The 19,359-nt window shown below is 34.5% G+C and overlaps 1 protein-coding gene across 4 annotated transcripts in view; it reads right to left on the bottom strand.

The window, feature by feature from the left end:
• Positions 1-19,359, bottom strand: part of CACNA2D1 (calcium voltage-gated channel auxiliary subunit alpha2delta 1) — a 379,039-nt gene that overhangs the window by 96,088 nt on the left and 263,592 nt on the right. For all 4 annotated transcript variants that reach the window (XM_079785391.1, XM_079785388.1, XM_079785389.1 and 1 more), the window contains exons 7-10: positions 12,158-12,289; positions 8,212-8,281; positions 6,022-6,072; positions 3,777-3,876 (exon numbers count right to left, since the gene is read on the bottom strand). In XM_079785391.1, the coding sequence (XP_079641517.1) occupies positions 3,777-3,876; positions 6,022-6,072; positions 8,212-8,281; positions 12,158-12,289 (353 nt within the window). The remainder of the gene's footprint in view (positions 1-3,776; positions 3,877-6,021; positions 6,073-8,211; positions 8,282-12,157; positions 12,290-19,359) is intronic.

Here is a 19,359-nt window from a genome sequence, read left to right as displayed (position 1 = left end):
TCTAAATGGATGACTATTTTATAAGACGTGAAATGAAATTACTCTCCCAGAATTCATTTGTCACAAAACTGCAGTGGCATGCCAAATAGCTTTTCTTTTACTCGAGCACTGGCAAAATGAGGGCCTGCTTTGGAAGGGTGTAAAAATAACTTTTAAATTTAAATTGTGCAACAACTGACAACTGTGCTCATTATCATATGCAGAAAAGTTCCTAAACTGAGAAAACCATGAGGCATATTTTAAAAGGAAAAAAACAAAAGTTCTAAGCTCATAGGAAAAGGAACAATCCAAATTGTGTCTCTCTTGCAGATGCAGTGCAATTGCAGATTTCAACAAACCCCCACTGACATTAGTTGGTGTTAAACTATCAGGTCAAGAACCGGGAAGTGTGTGAGATTTCACCCTACTTTTAAGAAAAGGAGTTAGTCTTCTACCGTTTCAGAGATACTAGCCCCCAAAATACAAGTCCTCTGGTGAGAGACAAAAGGCAGTAGTAACCAGACTGAGACCTATTTGCACCCAAAACCCAGTTCCCACAGGGGATAAGAGAAGGGCCAGAGGTCATTGCACTGGCCATAGATGAGTTTCAGGCAAGAGATCCCACATGAGGAAGCCCCTGATCTTACAAGGGGCTGCTGGCAGGCAGCCCATCATCCTCATCAAAGGGAGACCATATCTTCACTACTCGGCCTCTTCTGGGGGAGAAGACAGCTCTCCCTTCACTCGCCTGGAATGTACATCAAGCTGAGCAGATTGGCTGTTAATGCTTAGTCTGGAAGAAATGTGACATATTCATGAAGAACTGTCTCCCAGCAGTTGGTAGAAAAGTATTAGAAGAATATGATGGTAATAATAACAATTGCCAAAAATAAGCGTTTTGCATGTAGTGCTCAACAGCTTTTTGACAAGTTAAATATGATCTGTCCTTTTCAAAGAGGAAGGAACAGATTCATAAGCCTCACATAACTTGTACAAGGTCATGGAACTATTCGTTTCAAAGGTTATGCACAATCCCCATGCAATTCAATGAGTACATCCAAGAGGCAGGTTTGAGAAGAGTGGGAAGTAGGTCACTTAATAAGAGGTGAGCCTTACTAATGTAGCCATCAGGTCAAGATCATCCCTTCCCCAGCTCCTACGTGGCGGTGGTTCCTCACTCCACATTTTGCACTACATTTAGAGATTGTCACTCCTAAAACTGTTGTTTACTGACCACAATCTAGGTGAAGTGGAGAGTTTACTTTAAAAAACAAGTTTCTCAGCCCTGGCCAGTTGGTTGGAGCATCATCCCATACACCAAAGGGTTGATTCCAGGTCAGGGCACATACCTAGGTTGGGGCTTCAATTGCCGGTGGTCAGGGCCTGTATGGGAGACAACCAATTGATGTTTCTCTCTCCCTCTCTTCCCCTTCATCTCTCTCTAAAATCAATGAAAACATACCCTTGGGTGAGGGTTAAAAAAAAATTGTCTCTTACAACTAATGGCAAAGATATTACAAGGAATTATATTTTGATTATTTCTTTCTGATGACTACTCAAAGACAGCATTTTTTTTTAATGCACATGAATTATAAAAGCTGTCTGGAAGAAAATGCACTCAAGGAACCTTAATACAATCTTGATATTTGCCGCTAATTCTTAAGTAAGGAGATATGTGATCTTATGGAAATATATGACAACCTTGTTCAGTTGCTAACTTTTCACATATTGCCCATAATCAGCATACATTTTCCTTTCATTATCCACTAGCTCACAACTTTATTCCTAAAACGTCAAATTCCCTCACTTTCGTAAACAAATTCCACTCCCGTGTCAACATTTGAAATTTTGCCTGTAAAGCAGAACATGCTATAATTGAATTGCTGCTCCTATCATCTACCACTTACTTCTGTCAAAACATATAACTGGATTAGTGGGAAAACAGCTACATAATGCTTGCATCTGAGCTTTGCCTAACAGCAGGCTTCCTTTCTGTAACCAAAAAACAGCACTGGAAACAACAGTCACTAGGAAATGATGCAGCATTCATTCTGACATCTCCTACATGATTTAAGCATAAAAGTTACTGTTCCTAAACAAAGAAACTTAGATATGACAAATCTGTACTGAATTTACGACTTTCTCTTTTGCGACATCAAAGATCATATTTTGTTCGCAACCATCACAATGGCTGTGTGATGAATAATGCGTTTATGTACAAATGAAACAAAATGACTGTCTTTTCTGATCACTTTTTTGAGAGCTACAGACTAAGTGGCGAGGTAACACATGGGGTCAGGCAAGCTAAAGTTTCTAAAGGTTCATCAGAAGCAGAAAAACATCTGGACATGGAAGGGTGGTGCCCAGATGTTATTATGGGCTGAATTGTGTCCCCGTGAAATTCATATATTAAAGTCCCAACCCCAGTATCTCAGAATGAATAGGGTCTGAAGATAAGAACTTCAACCAGGTGATTAAGTTAAGCTGGGGCAGTTAGTTTAGGGACATCTGTCCTTATAAAAAGAGGAAGAGACACCAGGGGTCTGCACACACAGAGGTGACTATGCGAAGAGGCAGCAAGAAGGTGGCTATTGCAAGCCAAGGAAAGAGAACTCAGGTGAAACGGACTCTACTGGCAGCTTGATCTTGAACTTCTGACCCCCAGAACTATGAGGAAATTCATTTCTGTAGTTTAAGCTATCCAGTCTGTGGCGTTCTCTATGGCAGCTCTTGAAAACATAGACAGGTCCTTCAGTACCATGTTGGAGACACCCCTCTGGCCCAGATGAAAAGAAGTCTCAATAAGAGGTTTGAGGGGCTCCTTGTATAGCCGGACTATTTAAACTATGAACTAGCTCCAATTTATTAACCAGAGAGTTATATCACGTATGGACATTTTTCAGGGGGTTTTTGCTTCATTGATCCTGGGTTCTATTTTTCATAGATACCCTTAGCCAGGGATATCATGCTAAAAACACTTCAGTACTATCCTCTTCCTCTCAGTAAATATCATTAATCTAGTTACCTGGAGCTCTGATTGACAAGGGATTATGCCCCATTCTCCTGCCCACTTTCACTCCCCAAGGTGCCCTCTCAGTTAAGGGAAAAAATCCATGGCAGGCAATGTGCTTGAACTTCTTCCTCCCAGTGGTTTCACAGGCAAAGCCATTCTCCTGTGTTCGATACAAAATGACCTCACCACAAATTCCTCTTCCCTCACGTTCATCTCTAGGAATATATCCACTTCAAATGGGAAATTATATCCATCAGTCACCAGCCATGACATTTTTTGCCTCACTTCTATGAATTAAAATGAGACATGGTAACATTTCTTTTGCTCTATTTCACTTGTTTCAGAGTTCAGTACACTCTGTGAATAGGAAGGTCTAAGATGGTTCTGGGGAAATAAAACTCTAAAAGAAGCACATTCAAATATCTATTGGTTCTCTCGTTAAATTGAAAAATAAATTTTATTAAGAGTTACAATGATATCAATGAGTAAAAGGGTTCATGTCACCTGGTTAAGCTTCTCTGAGTAAAGGAGAATATGTGTAATGTTTTGCCTTCAATTACTTTGTGGGTAAAGCCTTAGACATTCAGAAAGGACCGTGGTGAAGAAATAAAGGAGAATTAGTAACAAGATAGGAACAGCTCAGTGTCTTGTAATAGATCAGAAATATCTCAGCCTGTCCATAATAAAACATTACAGAGTATTTTAAAGTCACAGGAGATAGAAATTGCAAAGTTAATTCCCCCAAAATGGGATGACTGCATAAGTGCAGTTATCTTATACTTACTGAAGCTACATTCACAAAATCATCATCTGAGAGGGTTTCCAACATTTCGGAGACAGACGTTCGGATCAATTTAAGCGTCAACCCACTAACACTTCCACTCCTATAAAAAATGGGTGCATGCATGTTAATGACCATCTATTTAATCAAAATCAGACACCTTAAGTAAAGGCAATTTATGTACTGGCTCTAGATCTTTATATAATATTCAAATAATTCTGTCTTTAAAAAATCAGTAGTAGAAAAAGTCATATTTTTAATAGTATAGAAATAAATCTTTTTATATAGCATCAGAATATATATATTTCTAAGCACAATGATAAAAATTAAAAGTCAAATGACCATTTTAAGAAAATATGGATACTCAGGGCATATTCACTTACTCAAGAAACATAAAACTTAATACCAGCTTGGTTATCCAAGTTAGAAGTGAGGGGTTATAACCTCTACAGGTAAACATTTAAGGTCATTGCTCGAGGGTATCCAGTGTTTTACTTGATTAAACCAATAATTATGAAGCAGCATAACAAATACGATAAGAGACATATTTTTGTATGTGGACAAAAGGTCTTGTTTTGTATCCTAAAGTTGATATTTTCTGGAGTTCAGTCTTCATTTGTCTCATCTCTACATACTCTATGATGCTCAAGAATGACCTCATCCATTTGTGGGGCTCATCTCTAGACAACTTACTCCCAATTCTACATCTCTAGCTCCCAACTTTTCCCCACTTTTACACTTCACTGCTTGTTAAACAACTACAGGCTCAATGTCCAAAATGACAAATTATTCCCAAATATATTTTTCTTTCCTATTTATGTTCTTGGTAATAACCAAGCTAGGTCTTAGTCCAATGTACTCCTCCCCCTCAACCTTCCTTCCCTTTCAGACAATTTCCTCATTCATTCCACTTCACTCTGTTCCCAGACAGTGGCCTCCTCTCCATCCTCTCTCCACTCTGACTCAGATCTTCGTGACCTGAAGATGCTGAGCTAGGGTAACAGCTACTGCAGGCAGCTCTTAGTTGCATCTCCTCCCCATGCTAATAGGTGAAAATTCTGGAAACACACCTTAATACAATACTAGTAATAGTTCATAGTTACCTACTAAATATATATACTTTCAATTTTAGGATATGCATGTGGTTTTCAAAGATTTTAATAAATTATTTCTGGAAATTATATATCCAATAGCATTATAACACATTATATTACCATTTAAAGTTTGTACCTAAGGATTCGTGTATGATATAAATTCCACAATAATTTAATTTAAACGAGATATAGCTTAAATGCATTTAACTAATGAAATGAGAATGAATGAAATTTAAGTTACAGTTGTCTAATTCATTTATATTCTCTTCTCAGGCTAGGTTATAAGGTTTTGAACTTGTTTAGGTCAAAATGGAGAAATTTTCAAATGTTAATGTTAGCCTGTGATACAGATTTATTTGCCAACAAATCACTGTATTTTGTTTCTTTCGATGTGGTGAAGAATATCTGAGGACATACCTTTATTTTCTCAGGGAAAATAAGCAAAGCATTTTATGCTTTGATTTTATTCCTTGGTATTACTCTTAAAAACCAAATCTCTATAGCAGGATATATGTTTTTTCTATGCTCTACTATTTCATTTTCAACTTCATTAGAGGAACACATACACACACACACACACACACACACACACACACACACACACCTTAAATTGAAACATTGTAACACATAAAATGACCAATATAAAAACTCCTGGAATTCTTTCACATACATTAGCATTTCCCTTGAGAAAGTCCCAGTATTGACATTTAATACATTTTACTCTATCAGTTTTGTGGTCAAAACCCTAAAAGTTATTTGAATCTTAATGACTAGTTGTCAACTGAATGATTTTTTTTTTTTTTGGTAGCAGGAACTGCTTAGTTTTAGCCAGACTGTACCTTAAAGTTATTTTAAATATAAACCCAAAAATTAGAAGCAAATTACTGTTTTTCAAAAAGCCCAGACTTTAGAACCATGCCAGGCCATAATTTTCAATTCTGATATAGATTCTTCTCATTTTCAATAACATAATTTTTGTTTTGTTACTGTCTTCATATGGCTTCTTTGTCTGAATATAAAAGTAATCATAATAACATTTTGTTCTTTTCCCCCAACCTATCAATCATTTCTCTAGTCCCAACACATTACTGTTATCTATGAATCCACGCTATATTCTCAGTATAGAAATAAATATGTAGCATTTAACTACTCACACATCAACCAGAATAAGCATGTCTTTAGGAGATGCAGCTCCTTGGATGTACCTGAAACAAATTCCAAATAAATATATTTTCTCTTGCAAAATAGCAAACATTGATATTTGTTACCCTGATATTTCCTGATTGGAGATAAGGTCTTTTCCAAACAGACCTACTTCTATTCTATCTCAGTCAACAATGTTCTGCTCTTCCATACATAATTTTGCATTGTCCATGTTAAAAATCTATAATAGTAGAGAAGCCAGTGGCATAATGTTTCAATTATGTTTTTCGGATATTTATTAAAAAAGGAGGAAGAGACATGTTTTAATACTAAGAGCAAAATAATGTAACTTCTAGAAGCCCATTTTTTGGGGGGAAAATTATCCTGAACTTCAATTTGTTGACTACACATTTTTAAAACTAATTCTAAGGAATAGTAAGAATAAATAATCATAAGGCTAAGTCATATTTTTAAATGCAAAAAGTAAACACAATATATAGCTAAGTGGTCTGGGACCATGAAAAAGCAACATCAACAGAACAGAAATGCAAAGGGACAATAAAGAGATTAAAAACAGAAAAATATATGATGTTATTACCAAGATTTTTCAGTGGTAGCTCTCAAACTTTTTAGAATCTATGAAATCACCTGGAGAGTTACTTTAAAATATTGATTCCCAAGTTCAACCCAGCCCTACAGATTTAGAATCTCTGCATTTTAAAGAGACTATAGGAGAGTTTTCAGATCATTTAGGAATTGTAGAGGGAGAAACATAACTGCAGCTTGAATGATCCCAAAGTTCATGATGCCTGGCCACAGAGTGCCAGGGCACAGGGACCTCCTTTCCCCACCAGGAAGGGCTGAACCTGAATTCAACTTTCTACTCATCTCTGATGCCTCTCTACCCAAATCTCACTTCTCAGAAGTTTGCCGGATAACTTGTCAATTAGTTACAGACAGCATCCTGCACAGTTAGTATCTACTCAGGACTCCGTGCTGTGTTCATGAAACACAGTTTATAACTTGCAGGCAAGTTTGCGTCTCTATAAGAAGGCAAGGGGAGAAGCTGCTGGGATATTCCAATGGAAAGCAAATTTCCTTCATCTTAACAAACAGTGCACACATACCTCTCTGTGGGAAGATTAAAGACTGTTGTTTGCCTCTTCTGTTTAGCACTTAGCTGCTAAGTCCCCCCCGCCCCACCCCAAACAGCTGTTTCCTGAATCCAAATCATGTGATGTTATTGTCCCATTGCTTCACAGCCACCGCACTTGGAGAAATATTAACAAACATAATATGTGGATTAATAATATTTTTCACGACTATAATGGTTGATGTTCATGTAAATAGCTACTGGGATATTTAACAGGGCATCATAAAAGCATTAAATACATTTACTTTGAATCAACCATTATGTCTTAGAATTTGTCTGAACCCTAGCAAAATGTTAGAAATAATTTAAATGTTAAATAATAGGGGATTTCTTAAATACGTTACCTCATAGTCACTATTTTAAAATGATGTAAAGTGTATCTCTTACAAACAGGTACTAAAGGGTATTGATATGAAAAGAGTAGATTACAAAGCAGTATAATGGACATAATGTGAACTAATTCGAGAAAAGATATATTAAATACATTTTTAAAACCTCAAAACACATAAGTTGGGAAATTATATATTATTGGTTTTTATTTTATTTTTATATTAGGAAAATGAGTTGCTTTACTAGTGAGAAACAAATAATACTTATTTTTTTGAAAAATAAACCTAAGAAATATTTAGCTGGGGCAGCTCTTATAGTTTGGGGCCAGTTCCCATTAGTTGACTGCCAAAGACAAACTACCTCCTACTCAGTCCAGAGGCTCAATTAGAGCTCTACTCCAAGCAAACTGGGGGTCTTTCCATAGAAATCCCACCAGCTAAACGAGTTTTGGAGATGAAATTGTACATAAAGGTAGTCGATTTGAAATTTTTGATTAATTTCAACAATATTCAAATGAAGATATGTTCCCATGTGAACTTCTCTTCATTTACTTTTAACTATATGCATTTGTTAACATTTTTAAAAATACCAGAGCCATTAAAGTAATTAGACAATATTCATTCTAATAATGGAAAGATTCCATCCATCTTTTTCACACACAAAAATGTAGCCTACTTTTTGTCTGTTTAATCTTTTCATGATTACGTAAAATTCTTACCATGGTCTTCTGCGTACATCATAAAGGTCAATCTTGTTTGGAGTTCGGCTGTTATCAACCCATGGAGAAGCTTTAAGAGAAGAAATGGAAAAAAAAAAAAGAAAATAAGAGAGTAAAAGGGAGAGATAAATTAAGTTACATTAAAAATTAGAGAAATTACATCAAAATATTAGACATGACCTATAAAAATAGTATTTAAAATAAATCAAACCCACCATTGATACTTTCTTCTTATTCACAACAATTTTAAAATGGGAAATACAATTTCTATGCTTATTTTTTTTTAAATGGCAAAAAAATGGAAAACATTATAGCAGTTAAAAGAAAGTCAACATATTTTCTTTTTCACATTATTTCAGAAATAATTTGCAGACACAGGGATTTTCTGGGTGCTGACTTATATGTTTTACTAGGTGTCCAGAAATTATATATTTTCTTTCTTCTCTACTAACAGAAAAATTTACCCTTAAAGAAAATGGATTTGGCATTCATGGAAATTATACTTTCAATTATTTAATCCTTATATTTTCATCCAAGCCATACTATCTTGATCTATAAAAAAGATTGCTGTTTTTCTTGAGTTGTTATCATACAATATCATAATTTTAACTTTATTATTAACATTTGATAATGGCTAGTCCATTTGAAATTATAATTAAAAGGTTAAATTGTAATTTAAAAACTGTTTTCCTTAAATTTATTTAAATGAGTTGAAGTAATTCAGTACAGATTCAAGAAACTTTGGTTAATTCAGAGCTTTTACCATTTTCAGTAATCAGAAAAAAATACTTTTGTCTAACTGCACTGATTTCAAATGTAATTAATGTATACTTATTAGAATTAAATCTATATTTTAATTTAAATACTTTACAAACCTTCTCTCACAATCTCGCACACACACACACACACCACTTAGACTCATTGGATGACATTAGAAGTTGATGATTTGGATGATACTTTTATGCTGAACAAGTCCTCTCCTCGAACATGTTTAGATATATGACCCTTAGAGAAATTTCTAATAATAATTCATGATTCTTAAATGGTTTATATTTAAAGACAATAAGAATCTTCTCTTAGAAGCCTTCTGAAATATCTACTATTAGGACATATCCCTTGGTTATAGTTAAGATATTTATATTATGGTAAAATTAAACAATGTGATTTCTTCTGTGATATTACTAATTAATTTGTTGTAAAACCCCACTGTGGCAATTAACTGGTACATTATTTATATAGGCTTAGAACTGTGGAAGATCAAATAGTAAAAAGGACTAATAACCATACAGTGAAATGATCAGATTCATAATGATGCAGAATGAAAGATACATGTTTTGAGAAGAAATCAGGGCTTCTAAAATCCCTGCAAAAAGCGAAAGGTTGCTCAGTTTAGAGTCTCTTTTGCTTTCCAACAAGATTTTGGGATGACAGAAGAAAGAAGGGGGTGGGAAGAACAACTACATTGTGAGCATATAATTTCTGAAAGCCAAAGTTAAAGGTGATAATCATTCATGACAATGCTTTCCTCTGATCAAAAATGAACTGTGAGTTTATCATTGACTACATCTATTGAACTACACTTCTACTTCATATGATATTTAAGGTGTACTATGTCAGTTGTTGGACTGCTGACTTAAAAAAGGTGTTTATACATTACATCAGAATACTAAATATGTGTTAGTTATATTCTTGAGAAAGTATGCAAACTACAAATCCATTTTCTAGTTAATACAGTCTAAAATAACAGGAGAGCATCAGTTTTTCTTTTCAGCTGCTAGGAAATAATCCAGCTCATAATGATGCATTGAAGGCTGATTCTCTTGGTAGAAACACCATTTCACATGAAAACTAATTGCATTTCCAATTAGCAAGTTCGAGTGCATTTTTCTTACTCTACAGACTTCACATTTTTTTCCTCATTAAAAGAAAAAGAAAGGTGAATTTCACATACCTAAAAATACCTTTAACCCTGGTCCAATTGCCGGGATCTAACTGATGTTATATCTATTATTATTTTAGGCTTGTCTCAGTCATCTGCTATAGAGTATTAGTCATGGTTCTGAATGCCAAGCCAAGATAATGAGTTTGGACCGTTTTTTTTTTTTTAAGAATTAACTCAATAAATTTGTATTGCATAGCTCGCAAGATTTTCAGGAATCTGAGTGTTGCTGCCCAACTATTGCCATCCCAGAATGGGTTCTCCAGTCCCTAATTAGCATCATGGCTCCCTCAGCAAGGTCCAGGATGAATCTGCTAGACAGCGAGGGGTTATAGACCCATATCCAGGTGTCAGAGAACCTAAGAAAGCAAATGTCTGCCCAACCATTGCTCAAATCCAGGTATTTCAGGAGAGCACAGGGTTGCTTCCACAGCTCATATTCTGGAGGGATCTCAAGGATTCAGCTAAATTAAACCTTTAAAGATTTTTTTCCCAAAACAAAGTGGACAAATGGCAACACATTTGAAAGTATGTGAATAGGGCTTTAAAAGGTTAAAACCTTCTTTCTCAATTAGCATGTAAAATGAAAGAATTGAATATGATTAAATAGTATTTTTAAAAGTCAATTGCTATTTGTAAAAAGAGCCATCTTTGAAAAGGGCTTATAACACAACCTATCTTTACTTCCAATTCTTGAGCACAGTGGTCTCTCTCTCTCTTATTTTGCAATCTCCCCTTCCTAGTTCTCTCCTACAATACTGATTTGCCCCTCCTTCTTAGCATTATCAACTTCCCTCTGATACTGAGTTATTGCCATACAAAGCTAGATATTATCCAATTTCTATTTCACCCCATGTTCACTTTTGTGATTTTTTTTTATTGTGACTAATTCTATTAGTTAAACATGTTTAGAAAAAGTCAAGTCTCAGGAAGAATTCTCTTCTATACTGTTTCAAGTCAAGTTACTTAAGTATCCCATAACTCAGGCCATGTCTTTGAGAAATAAAATGCATTTGTGCTTGTCAGCTTGTTCTTAAAAGTGGAGAAATAGACATTTCACTAAAAGACCTTTCAACAGGTTCTCAGGATTGACTAGTGATTAATTTTTCATTTTCTGATAGATTTATTTCTCCAAACCCTCCTTTACAAGAAAATATAAAGGGCATCACAACAGGGTTTATCCATTTTAATGTATAAAATACATTCATCTTCATTGAATATATATCTCATTGCTGAGATGCCTTCAAAATTAATTCAAACCGACACATAAGAAAGGTTTACTTTCATTGAAATTGCATGTTATTTCCTTTTATACTCATTTCTACAAATCCACATTTGTGATGGAAGAAAAGCATCAATGCATTTTACATAGAAACATAAACCAGATCTGGAGAGAAAATTTTCAATTAGTTTCTGAAAATTGTATTCAATTCTCAATGTGACTCACTGGTCCATGTTCAGCATGTGGCTCTTTATCTCAGAACTGTTTTAGGATTCAGGATCACTTCCTGTTCCAGATATACAGATACCTAATCACTCACAGCTACCTGGCCTGATTCCAGGTGCCAATACCTCAGGTGCTTCTTAGGTTTAAAGTGATTTTGGTAGATACAAAGCCATTTATTATTTTTTAAAAATATATTTTATTGATTTTTTTATAGAGAGGAAGGGAGAGGGATAGAGAGCTAGAAACATTGATGAGAGAGGAACACCAATCAGCTGCCTCCTGCACACCACCCAATGGGGATGTGCCCGCAACCAAGGTACATTCTCTTGACCGGAATCGAACCTGGGACCCTTCAGTCTGCAGGCCAATGCTCTATCCACTGAGCCAAACCAGTTCTGGCAATACAAAGCCATTTAAAGAGAAGTAGTCTTTCCTTTTAAAAGTAACATGGTAACTATCTTTTTGTTTCAATGTAGGAGAAGGTAACAGAGTGTTCTCAAGAAACATTAAGTCTGTACTTAGGATTTTATCTGGTACCCACTGACTCACTAAGCACTTACCTGGATAATATCTGGCCAGGCCAGTAGCACTGCCAAACACCTGCCACAACAATGAAGGATCTTCATCTCGATTTTTTTTGAAAACTTCATCTAAGGCACTTGTCCAGTTCAGTTCATTTAACACAATTGTTGCTAACAAAACAAACAAAAACAAAAGAAATTAATAAAAATTTATAATTAATAATTGAATCAGTCTCCACTAATTTGCAAAAAAAAAACCCCACCAAAAACAAAAAAAAAACAATATACATTTTCACTACTTTACTTATAAAGGTACTCTAATCCAGTAGCTATCAAAATGAAGACAAAATGTGGGATTGTCTTCAAATAAATTTTTATAGGATGTTGCCCTTTAGACATTTTGGGCTGAGTAATCTTTGTGTGGGAGCTTTGTGTGCTTTGTGGAATACTCAGCAGCATCTCTGGCCTCCGCCTATGAGATGTCAGTACAGTCCCCCTTGTTATGATGAGGAAAACTGCCTCCAGACAGCATCAGAAATCCCTGGAAGGGCAAACCTGCTCCCTGTTGAGAATGACTATTTATATATATAAAAGGCTGGGTGTGTGCCCGTCTGACCAGTAGCTATGACACACACTGACCACCAGGGGGCAGATGCTCAACTCAGGAACTGCCATGATATGCACTGGCCATTTAAAAATAAATGGCACCTCAGACCTGGCGCTGACAAACCAACACTTGGCTTCCCCCAAGTGGGACACAGGTCCCGCCACCACTCCAGAATGACACCGCACCAAATTGCAGCCTATGCTGCCAAGACCCCATGGTGTAAAATGCAGCCCACAGCCCAGCCCAGAAACAGTTGCTGTGGGCACCCAGTTAACAATGCCATGTAGCAATGCCTGGTTTCCTCTCCCTAGCAACTAGCCTCCTTGGAGTTTCTTCATCCCAGGAACCTGACTTGCTTTATAGCCAGGTGCAAACATTTTACAATTTAACCAGATGTCTGTGAAGCGTTTTCCCATGCCTCATCTCATTAGATCCTCACAGAAGTCCTGGAATAGGTAGATAGAAGACTCAGTAGAATCCTATTTTCTTTTCATTAGCCGGAAAAAAAAGAGATTTAGAAAGCTTAGAAACTTGACCCTAACTGAAAAAGAAATGGTGGAACCTGAAAATGAATTCAGGTTTTCTCACTGTGCAGAATATAGTCAAACACTGCTGCCGTTAAATATTTTACCTTTTGTTTTCCCTCATGATCTACAATAATAATCTGCTTTGTGATGATATTTACTGCTGTGTTGCTGACAATTACCTGAAAGAGAAGTTGGGGTGCTTCACTGGGCTGAAAAAGTTCAGCTAAATCAGAAAGCAGGTCTAATTAAGCAAGTTTGTTCTATATCTATAAAAGGCTAAGTTGATTCACACATGCGTGATACATATAAAGCTCTCGCTGGCGCCAATCACATGTGTGTGTTTCAATCTCTCATTATCTATCATGAATTTGGTTGATACTTCTATAGAGAGGGAAAATAGCGATATCAAAATATTTCTTCTAATTAATTTCCTTTCAATGTGCACGAATCCATGCTCCGGGACACTAGTAATACATAAAACAGACATGGCAGCATTCCTAACTTTCAGGCAGTTCAGAGACCCCTACTGGATCCTTCAGGACACAGTTTGAGGACCACCGCCCTCAAGTGTTACATAATCTGGTGTGTTACTTGAGTTAAAAAAAAAAAAAAAAAGATGTTTGTCATTGATCATTGTTTAATGTGTTTACACAATAAAAAAGGTAGTCATTTTGACCAAAAAAAATCAGAGGTTTGACAATGTCAATGTTAGAAATATGAAGTAGCTCATACTTTATTACTACCATTATGAACAGTTTTCCTTTTTTTCTAGTTAGCTCAATTAATAATTAGAGTATGGTGCTAATAAGGATCAGGTCATTGATTTTGTTACCTACTTATAACTGCTGACTGAAACATATACCTTTCATTACAATGAAAGAGAAGTATTATAATGTGGCATAAAACACGGGTTAAAGTAGTATATAATTTATATTTATGGGCCTCTATAATTACAGCACCCTATGTCTAGCATACTAAATGTTTAATTGGCTTAGAATATTATTTTCCTTCCACACAAAAAGATGACAAATAATTTTGTTTTTTTTGTTTTTGTAAAATATATACCATGACCTGAGCAGATTAGCACATTGGACATCTCTGTACTTGAGAATCAATGACCAAACCTAAACTGAAAATTAGCTTCGGATAAGGTCTGGAGATACTGTTTGGTGTCTATGCTTTTTGGTGACCACATCAAATAAAGGAAGCAAATGCAATTATGGCTAAACCATGCACAAGACATTTTAAAGGTAAAAGAAAAAAAAGAGCTTCTATCAAAAAAGGTGTATATTGAAGTGTATCATTTCAAAAAAAAATGAAAACGGTAAAATTGTAAAACTGTTCTGGGACCAGCATCCTAATACATTTCTCATTATTGAAAACTAACAAGATTTCCATCTTTATAGATGTGGTTACTTCCAGAAAGATCAGTGTGTGTGTGAATATTCATGAGCTGGGTCAGATTTGTGGTGCATCTGAGATACCAGTGATTTCATATGCAAAAGCATGATCCAATGAACACTAAGTGACTGGCTATATAAAAATTTATATTCACACAGGTAACCTGAACTGATACTCACAATTCATGAATATTTATAGCAATATACAAAACATCACAGAAAATGAGGAATATTGTACTTTTCTTTAAACATTCATAAGTTTAACAGTAATATTCCACTGAACAAATAATCATGTTTATTTATGATCCAGTAGTATTCATTAATCTCCAATCTATTCTATCTTTTCAATTTCCTTGACTATTTAATTCACATTAAGCAAAAACTGATATCTAATTATTTTAATAAACTTATTTATTTTCAAGGCTATTTTTTTTCTTAAGTTTTATTTGATAAGTTAACAACTATAAATATTAGGCTGTGATACACTGACTGTGAATTACACTTTTATCTAGTTGGGGGAAAAGTCAACTCTGGAATATTCTTACTATATTGGTGATATGTTTTAAAAATTTGCAGTTTATATAATTGAAAATTCTCTTATTCAGATAAGCCATTATTGAAGTAGATTTCAAAATGTTTTTCTCAAATTTAGATAATCTGCAAATGAGCAAAGTATATAAAATATTTACATTATAGGTCCCTGAATTGATTTTAAATTTAACTCAGAATGAAAGAAATGGTATTGTATACCTATCACAAAGCTTATCAACTTGATAACAGTACACAGCAATGAATAAGAATACAAATACTTCCATTTGTGAGTGGGTATTTATAAAGGCTATTGGGTGTAATCTTTATTCTATTAGACACAATCTTTATTTGAAAGTCTGGAGCAGGAAATTAAAATTAAAAGTTGGCCATGGGAGCACAGAAAAGTGCAACCTCTTTAAAGGGGAGCCTGCTTGTAGCTGTCTTTCAAAATGAACATAGTCTTAAGCAATTTCAGGGGGCTTATACCATGAAGACAGTCTGGATCTCCAGTCCTTAACCAGAGAATTTTAGAGCAAGAGTCATTCATTTTATCATAGTGTTCAACTTTTTAAGGCACCAAAACCACAAAGTAAAATATATTGCTGCACTAGGAAAATATCTTCTTAAGCTATGTTGAAAGCAACTATAAATACAAAAATATATAAAGTATCAAAGTAAACAAACAAGTATGAATATATTTTAGCTGCTTCTTCATCATTTGGCTATATTTTTCTGATCTACATCATACATTGCATTAGACTAATAAGCATATATTACTTTAGTATCCTGAAAGGAACAGATTTTTGTCTTCTTAAAACGTATAAAATTAAATACTAGCTTAATTCAGAATTACAAGGGGGGGGGGCGCCATTTCTCCATTTCTATGCTATTAGCATAACTCAAATTACTGGGTAATCTGCAGATTACTGAATAATACTAGTAAAACTAATGCAGAATATTGGCCATGCTAAAACAAATGTATCTCATTTCTTGAAGATACTTACTCTCTCTCACCTAAAATCATCAGGTAGAGATTATTTAGGGGGATGATTTTTAATCAACTACCCTGGCTACAATTGAGTAAGAAGCCAGGCACACTCAAAAAGTTATTGTTAGGAGATCTTTTGTTTTATATTACAAGGAGTTTTTGTGGTGATGGTGCTGGGGCCTTTCTTTGGGTCGGAGTATTTTTTGAGTCCCCCATTTTCTTACACCATAGTACTTAAAATTAAAGGTATAAAGCATAATCCTTCTACGATGAAACAAGACCAAATTGCTTGGAAAATTATTCTCAGCCATATTACTTTGGATTATGAAACTGTATTGTTCATTTATATAAAGACCTGAGACTCAAAGAATAATTATGGTACTCTAACTCAATAAAGATAAACAGATTATAAGTAAGTTTCCATTTGTCAATGTATATTATAAACACTGTTAAAATGCAGTTAGTTTTCTGTAACTCACAATCTTTATTTGAAAGTCCAGAGCAAGAAATCAAAATTCAAAAGATTTTATTTAATTGCCAAAACACTGATATAAATTAGTAGCCAAATAATGTTTCATACAAAAACTCCAGAATAAAATATTTTTAAAAGAATTTGAAATATTTCTTGAACAAAACCACAACTTTACCTTTTATTGGGACAGAATTACTTAATAACTGGATAATAGTTCTGACTCATTTTCTATAAATTGTTTAGCAGTATTTTAAATAATTGTATTTTATATATTATATCAGTTATGTATTATATATGTATTATTTTAAAATATTGTGTACTATACAGGGATGGGCAAAGGTATGTTTTTAATTATTCATTTAGATAATATAATAATTAATAAGTAATAATACAAGAATAAACCGTTTCCTGTACTCACAACTGTAAACCTATTTTTGCCCACCTCTGTATTCACTCATGTCTTCCTTCTCCCATAACCTCCAAAAATAACATTTTAAATTCACACAAACTTATAATTTTTCATTTGAATGGATATTAGAAGTAAATGAGTGACATTTTTTTTTCCACTATAGAAGAGTAACTGGTCCATGCTGATCTAGCTTGAACCTACTGCCAGTAACTAATGAACTTACGCTAAGTATCTTATGGCTACTTTAAGAGCAAAATTAGTCCTCACTTTCAGCTGACTTTAAAGAAATGAAGATCTTTATCTTTGTTAGAAAATTAGATTTTGCAAAAATAAGCCTTTTATAGATGTCCAAGGCTAAGCCTATTAAAATCGATGAATGCTGGGGAAGCAAACCTTGACTTCGGGCCTCTATTCTGAATGGTTAACAGGATTCTACTGATAATTGACTCAGAACGCCAAGGATATATCTCTATTCTCCTTATACTTGGTTTTTAAAAACATGGCCTTGGTGTTCAAGGATTCTCTCTTTTAGAGTGTTCTATTGTTCAATCAGGCTTCTCAAGGGAAGAAAGGAAAATCTAATTTGCAACAGCATAAAAGAAGCACCTTACATTTGCTAATTCTTCTAAAATAAATGGCATATCTCTATCTTGTTTCTGACATGGCATAAAGAATTATTTATAAGTTCTGAATGCAATATTTTTCCTGTAAACTTCAACCCATAAAGTGTTGCACTGTTGATCCCCTTCTTTAAGTTTGAATATATTTTGTTGACTTATTCAGGGTTCAGGGCCTCATGTGCATAGAAGACACAAAATGACTATTTCAAAAACCTTACGGTTATTTATAATGTCAACTACAGCTTTCAAATGAAGCAAATATATGTAGAAAACAGAAACATTTTTTATGATTTAAAATATAAATAACACTGGTACATCTATATCAAAAATAAATTTTATAAAACATAAAATAGCTTTGACAAGTCTCTGACAAGACCTGTAGATATTGAAGCTATGCAAGGAACTAGATGCTAAAAATTGTGTTGTTGTTTTATAATGGTAAATATGATGCAAGCAAATCATTAAAACAAGAGAACTGGCTCAAATGTTTACTATACTATTGCTATTTAACTAATAATACCATTCCCTTATCAAAGCCTTGCATTGTGATGAAATTAGTATACAGGATTTAAGTTCTTGCCACTGGTAATAACAAATAAGGTCAACAATATCTATTAAGCACTTACTGTGTGCTGCAGGTATGTTAACCGTATGTGACCTATTTATTTCTATATTTTCATTGTATGTTTAGCTCTACATATTTAAAAATTTAAATCTAAAAAACAATATGTCAATGCCTTTGTTAACACAGTGTTTCTCAACTGAGAGAAATATTCCTCCCCAGGGGGCCTTCAGCAATGACTAAAGACATTTTTTATTGTCATGCCTGGTGGGAAGTTGTTTACATCTGGTGGGCAGAGCCCAGGGATGCTCTGTCCATTGAAGGATGTTTAGAACACCCCTCCACAAGAAAGAATTACTAAAATGTCAATAGTGCCCAGGCTTAGAAACCTGGCTCAGGTGCAACTATAAGCACAAGACAATGAATCCACTCTGTAAAAAGCAATATCCCCAATGAATGTTGTCAACAAAAAGCCACAGCAAAACTTCTTCAAAGTGAGAGGTGATATAATTTTTAAGTATTATTTTATGATATTAAATAATTTCAATATTTCAGGCTACATTTTGACACCCTTTGGGTTGAGAAAATTTTTCATTTTAGCCTCAAGAACTCTTAACACACTATTCTCATCTCTAAAAAAGTAAGGATTCAAAGCTATGTTTTAGTGCCATTAAATGTTGTCCCTCCCACCACCTGCTCTTGGACAGTCACAGAATATTAGAATTTTGCTTTGATGCTGTTGTTAATTTTTAATGAGTCAACAACACTTACTGTGTGATTCTAAACTGAACTTATTTTATCTCTATAGCAAATGTTCATTTTATCCCATAGTACATAAGGTCACCATTAAAAGGGTTGCATTTAACAGATGAGCTGAGCCAGATGTCACTAATTTTATTCATCAACTCTAATCTCTAAAAGAAAAAAAAATGTTAAAAAGAAGAAACCCACTGATCCAATTAAATGCCCAGGCAAAAAGAATCCACTTTAAGGACTAGACAGTGTGCATAAATATTAAAATGAACGAATCTTTTCAATGGATTTGGCTAAGGGAATCTCATCTAATCCCAGTGTAATGGAAAGATTAATAAAACACAGAGAGAAGGGAAGGCCAAATCTAATCTC

The sequence above is a fragment of the Cnephaeus nilssonii genome, assembly GCF_951640355.1.
Source record: "Cnephaeus nilssonii genome assembly, chromosome: 12".
Lineage (NCBI taxonomy): Eukaryota > Metazoa > Chordata > Mammalia > Chiroptera > Vespertilionidae > Cnephaeus > Cnephaeus nilssonii.
The sequence above is the reverse complement of the archived record's forward strand: the minus strand, read 5'-3'. Positions and strand labels throughout refer to the sequence as shown.